Raw genomic sequence first — 15,895 nt, 5'->3', positions numbered from 1 at the left:
AGCGTCAACTGCCGCGTATGGGTCAATAATACTTAAACCGCCTTCCTCCTGTGTCTCGTCCCCGCCCTGGTGTATACACTCACTGCAGTTCAATGAGTGGAACGACTTTTTTGGGTCCACAGTAGACGTGAAATATCCCTGTTTCCTTTTAATTCGATAAACCCTCCAGCAACCGATGAAATAACTTCGAACTCAGAGCCAACGGTGGTTGCTTGCTGGGCTAGTTGGTTCATTTCAACACATGTAACAGCGCGTAAAACTCAAACCAAAGGTCGTCCTTGCGTCGTCTTTGCAGTTTGACGCGCAGTTACATGTGTTGACCTCAGAGCGTACCTTTTGTTGGAGTTCTACAGACCACGCGGATCAACATGGCCAACTGAGAGGTCTGACACATTCGTTCTTCGCGCCAAAACGGCGCGTCTTTCCGTTCTTATGGCAACGGCCCCGCGCGCGAGCTCGCCGCTGTTGCCTTTTGTAACGTATAGGAGGCGCCACGAGTCCGAGCGCTGGCGCGAATATTCGTTCATCGCTAACGCGCTCTCTAAGACTTCTTCGAGTTGGCTGATCGGCATCGCGTTGCCGGTGCGCTCTCTGAGGAAAGCCCCTGCCTTCCGTAAAGACGGCGGCCCGGGAGGCCTGTACGTCTCCTTGCGTTGCGTAGGATGGCGATGTGCACTTTGAGAAGCTTGTTTTCAGCGTTCGTGATCGCCTCTCTCGCAGCGAGACTGACCAACAGCCAAGGTGAGTACACCGAAGTTCTTTTTTTTCTTACCACCTATAATTTGCTCTTGGCAAACAGTAAACAGTAATATTACATTCTTCATATCTTGAGAAATATGAAGTTTTTTTCGGGCAGCTACTGAGTAGGAGCAATGAAAAAAAAAACTACTGAATGCAGATAAATTACACCACTAATTACATTAAGATTTACAGCCGCCTCAAACTAGTGTCATTACATTATTGTTAACATTGAAAAAAGTAACGAAATTACTTCCAAACTACTTCACGAAACGTCCGTCATGTGCATACAATTCATGTACAATTTATTCACAGTTTATGAAGATTGAATTTTTAGCGATTTTTCGTCAACTTGACCCGCCTTACGTATAGCACAGAGATCAATTTCATTTACTTACATCCCATTGTTTTCTAATTTATTCGCGTGAAGTAATTCTTCACTACTGTAATAAATTACCAGCCCACAAAAGCAATTCACTACCTTACTCATTGCACCAAAAAGTAATTTAATCACAGTTATTTCATCTGTCAAGTTCGCTGCATATCACTCGTTTTGAGACAGGTATAATCAAGTATCAAATGACGGAAGCCAAAATTAAATCGAAAGACAAAATAAACGAAGTTTCCCTTTAGTAAATGCGCTTACCGCGTTGTGCCTAACCCTCAATTCTACGCGACAGGTCAGATGCTTCGGCCTACGTTAATTTGGGGGGTCACCATCAGCGTAGCCACCGTGTCGGTAAAGGGGAATGCGGGTTAGAACCTTTCTTCTCCCAAAACTTTTCAAATTCTGCTAGCGTAAACATTGACGCATACATTGAAACGCACATTCAAACACACATAAAGCATGGTTCGATTCTCACGGAAAAAATCGGCCCTGTAACTGCATGTTAATCTGCAAATTTCGTCGAAAGACGATAGTCTTGCGTGAGGAAAGAGTGAACAAAACATTTATTGAATGTTCTGCGCAAGAAAATTGGTGAATAGTATTCTGGAGACGCTGCGTTAGAGCACCTCGAGCGTGCAACGGAGGCGAACGAGCGCACCAAGTCACGTCACACGTGAGACATGAGCGCCATCTGGCTGTTTTCTTGGAAAACGAAGCGCGTGGCTCTGAGACGGGTGTGCGCGCCCGTCTTCGAGTTGTTAAGGTGTAGAACGCAAGGCGACGGGTAGGTGCCAAACGTCTCGTCACGGCAAAGCGTTGGAAACAATCGCCTTTTCGTGAAAGCGTTGCATGGTCAGCGCAGCGTGATGAGCGCTGCGGTCCTTAGAATTACTTATGTATGCATTTTCTAGTAAAAGACGCACATGCAAAATATACACCTGTTGTTATGGTGCCCTAGACATGCGCAATAATTGCTTTTGAATTGACAATTCACAAGTATGAACGCTGAATCTTGAGCAACATTGGTGGGCACTGCGGATAGCGTCGGCCGTTTCAAGTACCCGGTGCCGTTAAGAGTGGACAAACAGACAAATTACCAGACAGACAGACAGACCAAAATTTTGGCGCCGAAGGTCACTAAGAAAGACTATCGTCTTAAAAAAAATTCTGGATACGCCTCTGGTGGTGACACAGATAACTAACTTTCTCCGGGAATCGCACCACCACAATTAGCTAATTTGTATTGTTCCATTTGTAATTTGTTAGAATATTTGTTTTATTCTGTTTTTGTACGCTGTCGTGCGCTCTGAGGCCGTACTGCTTGCTGCTGCTATAAATCCCAGCGCGAAGTTTAAAAGGATAAATTCATAAAATTGGCTGAGCTGTGAAGTCAGTATCTCTTGCAACGACATTTATTTGCTTTGAGGGTACTAGAAATAATATACTTCCATCCGAAAAACTCGCTCTGTCCGGATTACGTTATCTATGTGATCATTACACATGCAAAACAGAAATAAATAGCAATATACGCATCAAGAACTAAAAAAAAATGACGCAGGTAGATTCAATAGCAGTCCTCAGGGCGGCGAGGACATTGGGTACATACTAACAAGTCATATCCATTGTGTACATATCAAGTCACATACTTGAAAAGCCCGCCAAAAAAGAGAGGAAGAGACAGGATTTCTGCGGGAAGGTGGGGTAGTCATATTATGAAAAGCTGCGTATGAGGCGTAAACACCCATACTCAGCCTGTAAACTGCGAAATGAAAAGGAACGATTAAGGCTTTCGACACTCGTCACCCCTTCCGAATCGGGCGGGGCAGGAGATAAGTAACAAGCCTACAGACATTGATATGCCACCTTTGTGAAGGCGTATCAACCAACAATATATACGCACAGCACATTAACAAATTGCACCCCGTTTTACATATGTACCACCTCTGCGTGTTTTACTGCTTCGCGTTCTTAGTTCTATCGATAGCGATGTGTTATTAATACCAGCTCACAGAAATATGTTGTCATCTTCGCCCTCACAGCAGAAATTCGAGAGAGATTACAGGACGTAAGTGGGCGGCCCTATAGTGCATCGTTTTTCTTTTGTTTCATTATTGTTCTTGTTGTTGTTTTCACTATTTTAACGTTAGAATCATACTGTGAACGGAAGTTTTCTTTCAGCAACTTTTAGATCCCAGCACAATTACACTAAAATGTGAATCTTTTTTTTTTACTATTTGCGATTGTACGTCAAACAGGCGGACGAGATAATTATATTACATTACACTATAAACATGCACAACGAAAATGACACAAAACGCACTACCACGGCAGTCAAGCACTGATAAACACTGCGACTTAATTTTTTTCGTCGTAAGCAGGGCTTCTACCCTTTCTAATCACGAAGAAACATCATCACTTGTTCTTTCTACATCGATAAATCTTGCTATACTTTATTACTCCGTAGCTATACTTAGCTACGGAGCAGAAACCTGGAGACTTACAAAGAGGGTCCAGCTTAAATTGAGGACGACGCAGCGAGCAACGGAAAGAAAAATGGTAGGTGTAACCTTAAGAGACAAGAAGAGAGCAGAGTGGATTAGGGGACAAACGGGGGTTAAGGATATCATAGTTGAAATAAAGAAGAGGAAATGGACATGGGCCGGGCATGTAGCGCGCAGGCAGCATAACCACTGGTCATTAAGGGTAACTGACTGGATTCCCAGAGAAGTGAAGTGGGTTAGGGGGAGACAGAAGCTTAGGTGGGCAGATGAGATTAAGAAGTTTGCTGGTATGAATCGGCAGCAGCAAGCACAGGACCGAGTTGACTGGCGGAACATGGGAGAGGCCTTTGTCCTGCAGTGGACGTAGTCAGGCTGATGATGATGATGATGATGATGATGATGATGATGATGACGACGACGACGATGATGATGATGATGATGATGATGATACTTTATTGAATATACGATCTTGCTGGTTTGCCATCAGGGACACAGTAAAATTCAGCCATTCTAGAGCACCATGTGCTGTGCAAGGCAGTCTTCATGATTAAATGAAAAGATAATCCATCATCATTCTCTACTGCTTAATAGCCGATTCCATGAAGGTATAACCAAAATTAGTTAATGAATGCCCTCTGATAAACATCCCAAAAGTGTACCCCATCCCAACAGTGTAAAAAAACGTGGTCAATTGTTTTCGGTTGGTTACGGATTTCACAGTCGGATTCCCATGGCATAAAAAAACAAAACATTCGCTCCTCTAGAAATGTTCTTACAGAAAGTGTCCCGGTATGTAATCTTAAAAAGAACGTTTTTGAATTTGGAGCTGCTTTCATTTTCTTAGCTCGTTAAAGTACATACTGACTTTTGCATGCAGTATATATAGCGCTCTGTATAGATTGGGATGGACAGCACATTGTCACGGAAATGCTTGCAAATTTTTTTGTTTCGAAGAGACCACAGGTAGACTGTTGAAAAACGGACACTCATAAATCGCCCGCTGGTTAGAACTTCCGTCATATAGCCTTGTGACGCGAGACGTTCATTTCAAGCAAATTCAGAGGAATGGCCATGCTTGCCTAGGTCACATTTACGTGTCGCTTGAAATAATCGCACGCTGTAAGACCTATGCTGTCTACTCAATTCCTTCAGCGATCATTGGTTTGTTAAATGTGATATGGGAGATAAAATAATAGGTGGACGTTTTTTGGGAAACTGTGGCAGATGAATTCAAATTTCATCGTCGACGAACGTTTTTTTTTTTTTTTAGATCAGGTAACGAAGTGCACTTATGAAAGAAAAATGAAGGATGAAGTTAAATTTGCAGGACAACGGGATGAGTTTGAGCAGCAGATAACAATAAAATCTATCGATCGTTCCTAAGCATTGAGGTATGAAATGAAAAAATTAAGAAAAAAATTGGTTCCAAATCTGCATGTTACACCGCAAATGTAGTCGAAAGACGATAGTCTTGCGTCTGGAGAGAGTGAACAAAATGTTTATTTGATGTTCTGCGCAAGAACATCGGTGAATGGTATTCTGGAGGCACTGCTTTGGAGTGCCTCGAGCATGTAGCGGAGGCGAACGAGCGCATCTAGGCACGTTAGACACCAGCGCCATCTGGCAGTTATTTTCGAAAACGAAGGCGTGCAGCCCGCGGAGAAGGATGCGCGCCAATCTCGGAGGTGATAAGGTGTAGAACGCAAAGCAACGGGCAGGTGCCACCACCGTGACGTCGTAGCAAATCGTTGGAAACACCTTTTTAAGCATCGCGTTGCACTGTTAGCGCTGCGCGGTAAGCGCTACATTCCTTAGAGTGCCTCTTCTAGTATAAAGGCAAACATACAAAACTTCGAAGGATTGTGATGGCGCCTCAGATATGCGCAATAATAGCTTTTTAGTTGACAATCGCACAACTATGAATGCTAAACCTACAGCGATATTGGTGAGTGCTGCGAATGGGGTAGGCCGTTTGGTGCCGTTTGAGGAATCTTTAGAGCAGACAGACAGACAGACAGACAGACAGACAGACAGACCGAAATTTTTCTGTCGAAGGTCCCCAAGAAAAGCTATCGTCTTTAAAAACTGAATAACCTTGGAAAGTTGAACTGAGTTGGAGTGCCAACGGCCGCGGGAGCGTTTAAGGCCGCGTTCACACTGAGCATTCCGGCCGCCGAAAGTGCTCCGAATCCGGTTCGGCGGCGGCGAGTTCCGCCGAAAGGGCCCTCTCCGCGCCGATCGCTTTCGGACCGATTTTTGCGGCGTCTGCCGCCGAATCAGTCACCGCGGACCAATAGGAGCGCTAGTCAAGGAATTTTGAAAAATGGCGGCCGAGCCCTATATACTCACTTGTTATGCTGCAGTGCACGTAACTGAATGTTGAAACCAACGGGAGTTTAACCTACTCTGTGCCTACTTCGCGTCCGTATTTCGTGAAAAAGGTTACCGAGCTTGCTGTTGGCGTGACCGAGCTTGTTGCGGTCTTGCAGAGCAAAACGAACCCACCAACGCCGCTAGCGTCGGTGGTTTTTCTGCTCTTCGTGCATTACAAGACAGCCACTTGCCAGCAAAGTAAGCAGTACTGTCTTTTCTTGCTTCTTGCGTATGAGAATTGTCGAAGTATACACCACCGGATAGCGTAGTGGCGTTTGCGAGCCGCGACAACAACCGGGTGACAGCGCATCCATCCCGCCTTCGCCCCGTAGTGGATGGCATAATCGGCGGCACGGGGCGCATCCAGTGCGAACGACGCTGCGTTTCGGCGGCAGGGGAATTTCGGTCGCTGTAGAAAGCGGATGTTTTAGTGTGAACTAGGCTTAAGAGTGACATCCGTAAAATGAGGAAGAAACTTTAGCTGCATAATGAGGAACGTGCATTAGTTTGTGCTACCACTAATGCTTTAGCTGCTGAAGATGCGCCTTCCAAAAGCTCGCTAGGACTGGAAAGAACTAACGCCGAATAAACAATGCTCAAAATTTGAATCGTGAGCACTCCATGGCATTCACAGGAAAAAGAGACCCCGTTGCCGGACCATTTAAAAAGCCCCGGTCATTTTCGACAATCTTGAGGTGAAAATACGAAAACAAAATATTTGGTTGACCAGCAGTTTTGTTCCGGCAGAGCGCAAATCTGATGCGAAGAATGGCTTTAAACAGCGATCCACATTGAACGCGAACTGTGCGAACGCCGAACCATAAATTAACGCATTAAAGGTATGCCGTTATATTTAAACACGGCGGATGGTTGAATTTCTACACAGTCTCGGCTACGAAATGATGATTCAACGAGTTTTTGACAGTCTTCGTACATATACAAAAATTAAATATCATTTTATTGTGAGGCAGTTTGAAAATAATGTATCGCCGAGCAAAACAAGCTGGTTATTGGCTGCAAGTCTACAAGACAGTGAAACAAATAGAAATTGTTGGCTGAACGCATGACAAAGAGTCACAAATTTCATTTCTATAGAAAAGCTATATGTTATTTACTTGAATACAGCAAGTGCACCAAGCTGTTATAGCATGCACTGGCTAAAAAAGAAAGAGCACGTCGTGAGAGTCTTGATCCGTATAGTAGTCTTCGATGGAACGTTAAGTTGAGGAAGGAACTGTTGGTGAAGCTAAATTCAGCAGAAGATCCGTTTCTTTTGTTTTGTTTTTCTGCCTAATTCTACTGGAAACATTCATCCACTATACACAATGTCACTTTACGCCAGAAACACAGAGCTACCAAATATGGAACCAATTACAAAATTGCACAGCAACATTTGTTATGATATCTAGCGCCTATTGTACTGCATTGTACAAACACGCCCTCTTCACTTCCAGCTCCTCCTCCCCGGATAAAGTCATTCAGCTTCGCATCAGATCTGACTCTGGGTGATTCGGCGGTGCTGACGTGCGCCGTCAAACGGGGCAGCGCGGGACCACACACCTTGTCGTGGTTGAGGGACGCCGTCCCGCTCGTCCCAAGGCCTCGCGTGAGCGTCAGTCGGCCGTCGGACGTCATGTCCATTCTGGCCTTCGAGAACGTCCAGCCGGAGGACGTGGCCAACTACACCTGCGTCGCGGCCAACGCGCACGGACAGCACAGCATGACCGCCGCACTGCTCGTCACAGGTACGCTCTGCAATCTCGCTAATCGGCCATGCGGGTGAAAGTGTTCATCCGATAATGTCGAATCATCTTCGCCCGTGATGGGCGGCTTCCTTAATTCATCATGGCGTGAACCCCAGCACAGCCCCTGCGTCATAAAACTGTCTACAGGAGATAAACCCTAGCAAAGTTTCAATTTGGTCTAATTGGTAAGACATTACAACGCAGTTGCGCTGACTGAAAAGCGCGAAACACCATAAGGTCCGAGGAAAACTCGACAAGCAGTGCGCAAATGAATTTACGTAAAGAAACAGTTTGCGCACTACCTGTCCTCCATGCTCTCTTTTGTTTTTAGTCATTCCTGTCTCATGACGAGCGCAACTACACTAGAACTCGTGGTTCAAAACTGCGCAGGAACATGACACAAAAAAAGAATGCCCAAGGACCAACTTGCCCAAATACTGTTACTCGGCTATAGAACTACGCTCTAAGAGAACAGTCACTTGATTATTTTTAGTATATATGACGCACGTGACGTGATCAAAAAGAAGGGTGATGGTGGAGAGTGAATAAATAAACAAAGCAAATTGATGATGGTGATGATCTTCGGCCGAGTCGTTCGCCAATGCACTCGATGCCAGAGATTCGTTGGAAGCGTATCAAACATGCCTGCATAATTCATACGGCGATCTATCAATATTTGTAACGCAGCGAACATTGATTGAATCATTTGAAAAACAGGTACCTTCACCGTGATTACGACTTACATGCTTGGTAAGCGTAAATTTTATATAGAAGTCCGAATGCAACACGTGACCAGCAACCAAATTTCTGCGACTTCGCCACTTCCATAGGTATCTCGTTTAGCCGACGCATAAAAGGGGGCGTCAGCGTATACATAATAATAACAATAATGGTTGTTGGGGTTTTACGTCCCAAAATCACCATAAGATTGCGACAGACGCCGTAGTGGAGGGCTCCCGGAATTTCGACCAGCTGTGGTTCTTTAAAGGCCAACTACGGCGACGTTTTCACCATGTCAAGGTTATGGTGTTTCTATGTTCCTGAAACACTCGTCTCACGAGCCCAATAGCTGAAATGCTAAGGAAATTTGAAAATAATTTTAATAAGCAAAAATGTACGATACCGAAACCGAAACCAAACCGAGCGCCCTGTCTGCGTATGACGTACTATACTGGTTCCGCTGGCACGGAGTATGAAAACTGTGAAAGCCAGTCCAGCGAAGCACCAGCCAAACAGCGCAGAGGAAGGAAGAAAGCATTCCCATGATATACCCGTACCAAACACCACCACCGTCGCCTTGTGGAAAGTACAATAAATGCTGTAGCGGCCACTTCCGTTGACATGCCAAACATGACGTCACGCTGACAGTGTTGACAATAATTCTGGCAAGCGAGGTGAGTTTTTCAAGGCAAACTTTAAAATTTATTTGCAAACGATCAGTGAATCACTAAAGCCTGTGATTTGGCATAAATGAAGAAAATGTGCAAAGGAACATACCCAGCGATCTTAAATAAGATCCATTGGCCTTGAAAAATTACCGGAGTTGGCCTTTAACGTGGACCTAAATCCTCAACGTATACAACGTCAATGTATACAAGTAGAAATAAACGTGAAACGCACCAGCTGGTGCCACTATCCTTGTGATGGTCTCTTCCTTACTACCGTACTCAGTATTCGCTGCTATCCTTGCACTCACCTCCGTAGTGCTGCGCCAGCTAGGTAAGCCATCTTGTATTTAGGTTGACCTAATAAAAACACTGCTTTCTGTACCACTTATATTCTCTGCTCAGTATTGTTCTGACACCAATCGCGGGGCCTGTTTAGTGTTCACAAGCTATAGGCTGCCCATGCACGAAGACGCAGCATGTGCATATAGTGTTCTTCTATTCGATGTTGGTTTGAGGCAACCGGTCCGCGCTTCTAGAATGAAGTACCTTCTGTCATGCACCGGGTCTCAAGCTACAAGTCTGCATTCCAGATCCGTGGCAGTGAAATCCACGAAATCACGCAACTATAACTTAGTCCGTGGAATTGAACGGTAATGCCCAGCCCTAATACATAATGCACGATATCCAGTACCATCTAAACAACTAAGTATTCTACCGGAGGCAACCGAATGTCGACAGACATTCGTTGCTCGGAAAGCGTGATAAAGTCTTGTGACAGGGAAATAGTAGTGGACATATATAGTGCTGGGCCTCGTCTGTCTCTTCGTGCATGCCATCTCTTGTATAACTCGCTGTTGGTCTAGTTGTTGCATTTCTGGATTAAAAAGTTAACTGCGCCAAAATCACAACCACACCGAGGGGGGGAAAAAACAGACAGCACGGGCGCTCACTTAAACCGTCTATATTCCTTGAGGAAGCAGGCTATTATAAACCCACTTTTTGTAAACAGATGCCCAACATGATGGGGCCGTCGCTTATCTAATCACTCTATCGGACGCATGCTCTCCAGATAACGTGCTTCTGACTCATACAAGTTGAGTGACATTTCGCTAACACAATCAATACCCCGTTTTTATGTGATAGGCCTCCGAAATTTCCTGTGCCAACTTGCTTTTACTCCTTCCCAGAATCCTCATCTGCGTGAAGCGTGGTGTGCATACACAAGAAGTTACATGCGCGCTTAAATGCGCACCATCCTTATTCTATACCGCGAGAGCGTGTTCCCTCGCTCGATCATTGACGCAGCGGCCCGTGTGGCCAACATGGCTCTTCCCGCACAAAATAGGGGTATTTCGTAAACCACTCCAGTGGCGCACTTCGTGAACTGCAGCACATGCTTCTTTTTGCAGGCTGTTGAGCACTACGTTTGTTTGGGGGGGGGGGGGGGGGGGCGACTCGCCACCTTTTTTAGACAGACAGACAGACAGACAGACAGACAGACAGACAGACAGACAGACAGACAGACAGACAGACAGACAGACAGACAGACAGATAGACAGATAGACAGATAGATAGATAGATAGATAGATAGATAGATAGATAGATAGATAGATAGATAGATAGATAGATAGATAGATAGATAGATAGATAGATAGATAGACAGACAGACAGACAGACAGACAGACAGACAGACAGACAGACAGACAGACAGACAGACAGACAGACAGACAGACAGACAGACAGACAGATAGATAGATAGATAGATAGATAGATAGATAGATAGATAGATAGATAGATAGATAGATAGATAGATAGATAGATAGATAGATAGATAGATAGATAGATAGATAGATAGATAGATAGATAGACAGACAGACAGACAGACAGACAGACAGACAGACAGACAGACAGACAGACAGACAGACAGACAGACAGACAGATAGATAGATAGATAGATAGATAGATAGATAGATAGATAGATAGATAGATAGATAGATAGATAGATAGATAGATAGATAGATAGATAGATAGATAGATAGATAGATAGATAGATAGATAGATAGATAGATAGATAGATAGATAGATAGATAGATAGATAGATAGACAGATAGATAGATAGATAGATAGATAGACAGACAGACAGACAGACAGACAGACAGACAGACAGACAGACAGACAGACAGACAGACAGACAGACAGACAGACAGACAGACAGACAGACAGACAGACAGACAGACAGACAGACAGATAGATAGATAGATAGATAGATAGATAGATAGATAGATAGATAGATAGATAGATAGATAGATAGATAGATAGATAGATAGATAGATAGATAGATAGATAGATAGATAGATAGATAGATAGATAGATAGATAGATAGATAGATAGATAGATAGATAGATAGATATGTGGGGTTTATCGTCCCAAAACCACCGTATGATTATGTGACACGCCGTAGTAGAGCACTACGGAAATTTCGACCACCTGGGCTTCTTTACCGGGCACCCGAATCTGAACATACGGGCCTACAACATTTTCGCCTCCATCGAAAATGCAGCCGACACAGCCGTGATTCGATCCCGCGACCTGCAGGTCAGCAGCCCAGTACCTTAGGCACTAGACCACCGCGACGGGGCACTTTTTTTAGGATGTGTGCAACCTTACGAGTATAAGCTACCACCTCCGGCCGTTGTTTACCCTTTCGTGCTTCAACCGGGCCTTTTCTTACCTACTACAGAAGGCAATCTGCAACCACATACAAAATCGAGCAAGGGAACCCGGCGACCTTCCAACGGTCTAATTGTGCATTAAAACAAGACTGTATAAGATTCGGACAGGACTTCCAAAGTTCGGATCCCAGGGAAAGCATTGCAATGCCCCTTTTCACGGTTTTTGAGTGGGCCGAACCAAAGTGTAAAAAGTCCTTCTTCGCACGGGGGGAAAAACGCCAGCGAACACGGTTGTCGCAAAGGGTTAGTTTTAAATCTAAAAACTGCAGGATTCCATTGTCAGGCAGCTCATGCGTACAGGACAGGCCTTGACAGCCCTGTCGAAATGTCTCTAAAAACTTTTCCACCATTACTTGGTTCGTGAAATCACCCCGTTTTTTTTTAGTGAATTCATAAAATAGCAAGGCGCCCCATTTTGGAGGGCGCCTTGCTATTTCGGAAGCTACCCTTCTCAGCGAGGCCCTCGAAGACCGGGTGTGGGCCGTCCGGTGGGCCAGGGCCGTCGCCGAGGACCTCGGAAGATTTTCCTTCAACGATGTGCCCCTGGCAGCCTAGCCCCGGGCACAGCAACAACTGTTGGACAAATAAACTTAATTGAACTCAACTCGTGAAATAGTCTACGTATCTAAAAACTTAAAAAAACAATTTCATTGCTAAAAATTTGCTCCAGTGTTTTGTCAACCGGTGAAAGATAATGTTGCACAGCAAAGGAGCAACACATGACCCGATACGAAATTTCTTGGCGCTATAAATTTTACCCTCATGTGACACAAAGGTGGAGGCAAGATAGGCTTCCAGCAATGATAGAAACCTATCCGCAAGCATGCCAACTGAACCTTGAAAGTCAATTATTTCGTGCTCATCAATACAGGTCATCACTGCCTTAAACAGAGCATCATGCGGCACTGAATAAAATGAATCCTCAATGTCTAGTGAGAATGCAAAACCAATATTATGGTTATCCTGCAGGCACCCAATCAAATCTTCAGACTTCTTGATCAGGAACAGATCACTAACCCTAAGCCAGTTAAGCTTTTTTGTCAGAAAACGGCTGACGTTACTTTCCCACGATTCTTTTTCACGTAATCGCCATGAACGGAATGCTTTTTGTGCGTGTTTGCCGTAAGGAAAATATCCAGCGCCTCCCTTTTGCTTTTGGCTATTTCTTTCACCAAATTATCAAGCGCATACTTTTTACATAGCTTTAACATAGCTTTAGCCACATTTCGCTTTACACGAAGCTCTTCGTAACAGCTTGTCCAGCCTTGTCCGCCATAAAGTTCACTTGGAAGCGCAACAAAACCACTGCCCTTATCCGCTTGTACCAGCTTCAGACCACTGTCCTTAAAAAATTTCACGCCACCGGAAACCTGGCGATCTGTAAGATGTCATCCGCTTCGTGGCGTTTGTCTATGCAGGCAGTCCGTCCCTTCGAGCAAACACCTTTCCTGTGCGTCTTGCTTGCTTTTTTTGCCACACCTCTAGTCATGGCAATCGTTTCGTGCGCAGCAACACAGGGCTCAAGGCCATACTTCGGACCTTTTGCCATTAGGTGCGTGACATTAAAAAAACAATTGGCACCGCCAAGAACAACCACGTTATTCTTCTTTCCTTCTATCCCACTATCTGTCCTCATTCTGGTCAATAGTTGCTTGAGAATACACCTCCAGTTTCCTTCAATTAACCGTGCCGCAAGGTGCCTCATAGCACGTAAATTCCTCAAGGCGAGCACTTCGGGTGACTGGCACACCACCCTGAGCCAGTCACTAAAAAGGCGCACTTGACGTCCCAGCTCCGAACGCTCAATCTTGGTGATTCGTTTAACGTGAGACCAGCAAGGCCGAACTGGACCAACAAAGATGACACTTACTTCTTCGGGAACAAGTCCTTTCTTGACACAAAATCCAATGTACCAGGCACGGCATGTTGCGCGAACGAAGTTGGCAATCAACACGTTTGCATGACGAAAAACGGCGAGAACACAAAAGGAAGAAGAGCCCTTTGTAGGAGAAATATTCTTTAGTAGAATTCGGAAAAAATAAGCATGCGCGGCATTTCACGAAGTACGCCACTGGAGTGGTTTACGAAATACCCCTATATTGTGCGGGAAGAGCAATGTTGGCCGCACGGGGAGCTGCTCAATTATTGCGCGAGGAAACACGCTCTCTAGGTAAAGAATAAGGACAGTGGACATTTAAGCGCGCATGTCACTTCTTGTGGATGCACACCGTGCTTCACGCAGATTAGAATCCTGGGAAGAAGCAAAAGCAAGTTGGCACGGGAAAGTTCGGAAGCCTATTACATAAAGAAACGGGGTATTACTTGTGATAGCGAAACATCACTCAACCTGTATGAGTCAGAAGCACGTTATCTAGAGAGCATGTGTCCGATAGAGTGATTAGGTAAGCGAAGGCCCGATCGTGTTGCGCATGTGTTGACGAGAAGTGAGCCTGCTTCCTCAAGGAATAAACATTGCTAAGTGAGCGCCCGTGCTGTCTCTGTGTTTTCTTTTCTCTGTGCGTATGTGAATTTGTCGCGAAGTTGAACAGTCAATCTATCCGTGTCATGTCTTACACTCTTAGCTTAACTACTGACATACCATAAAAATATCAAGCCTCGTCAACAGCAATACTGCGGTTCCTCTACAACAATGTAAATAAATCGTGCAGACTGTGACGCAGACAGCAGGCAATAATACAAGCACTAATGCCGAGTTGTTTTTTTTTTCAGTTGTTTTCTTGTCTACTGGTTATTTATTTATTTATTTACCTACTTATTTATAGAACCACTAATGGATATTTCATGAGATTTCTTATTCATATGACCAGCAAAACAACAAGCCGCACGTTCACAAACAGCCGATAACAAGAGGAAAAACCTAATTAGTCTTGAACCAGTGCGGTATGACGACCTATAGAGGAGGTGTGGTCAAAAGTTTACCGAGCGTTCAACAGCGAATAATAACGCTTAATTATTTCTACAGCTGTGCGGTCCGAGCGAAGCGCAATTGAATAACTTGAATATGTGTGTGCGGCGTCATGTTCTTTCTCTCTTCCACTCTTTCCTCTCCTTCTTTCAATCTCCTCTTTCCCACGTGTAGGGTATCGAACCGCTTGATTTCCTGGATCGGTTAACGTGCCTGCCTTTCCTTGTCTACCATTTCCTCTCTTAATATATCACATTCCCATTACTTATCCCGACCAACCTGTCCAAATATTTGCTCTTACGAAATCAATCTCTCTAGCAATTTTCTGAGTAAATCTGCACCCGCGAGTTCTACATACTCGAACACTGCAGCTCTGTCCACGGAAAATCGAGAGCGTCGTTTTGCTGTCGCACTCGTCGCGTTGCGCCCGCAGACTTCTTCGTTGCGTCAAAAAAGGCTATTTGACACAGGGCCCATCCTATTGTCTTGCGGCCTCGTTACGGCGTCTGCTATGTACGCCCAGCTCATGCAGTGTTTCTGGCAGGACTCCCCTGTCGAGGTCGGCGCCGCGCAAAAATAATAGACGCTTCGGAACACTCGCCACGTTGCCGCTTGGCGCGAAAGGCAGCTGCAAGCTCATAACGAGTCTTCTAACACGGTCCAGATCAGATGATTCTTGATCAGCCTTTTGCAGAACCGCACTGCGTACACAAATGAATTTCGAGGTATTGCGTGCTGAAACAACATTTTACGTACAGAGTTAGTCAGAGAACAAACGTTTTCGTGTTAAGGACGCCATAGTTGAAATCAAGAAGAAATGGGCATAGACATGTGACGCGTATAGGCAATATACAACGACAGTGATGGACATGATTCTAAGAAAAGGCAAACGCCTACAGGGGGGGGGGGGGGGGCAGAAAGTTAGGTGTGCAGGTTAGATTAAGATGTTTACTGATTTACTCGGGCCGCACAAACACAGGATCGGGTTTACTGGCGTGACATGGAAGAGGCCTTGGCCCTAAAGTGTACGCCGAGCAGCTGATGATGGTGGCGTGCCAAAATAACGTCGTGATCATGAAGCACATGGTAGTGGAAGACTTTGGA

General features: G+C 44.9%; 1 protein-coding gene across 1 annotated transcript in view; it reads left to right on the top strand.

Annotated features, from left to right (window-relative positions):
- Positions 1-583: 583 nt before the first annotated feature.
- The window catches only part of LOC119163139 (cell adhesion molecule Dscam1), a 187,275-nt gene continuing 171,963 nt past the window's right edge, over positions 584-15,895 (top strand). The window contains exons 1-2 of the mRNA XM_037415084.2: positions 584-741; positions 7,455-7,745. Of these exons, the coding sequence (XP_037270981.2) occupies positions 663-741; positions 7,455-7,745 (370 nt within the window). The 5' untranslated portion in view covers positions 584-662. The remainder of the gene's footprint in view (positions 742-7,454; positions 7,746-15,895) is intronic.

Source organism: Rhipicephalus microplus, chromosome 9 (assembly GCF_043290135.1).
Source record: "Rhipicephalus microplus isolate Deutch F79 chromosome 9, USDA_Rmic, whole genome shotgun sequence".
Taxonomy (NCBI): domain Eukaryota; kingdom Metazoa; phylum Arthropoda; class Arachnida; order Ixodida; family Ixodidae; genus Rhipicephalus; species Rhipicephalus microplus.
This window is presented reverse-complemented; position numbering and strand designations above follow the sequence as displayed.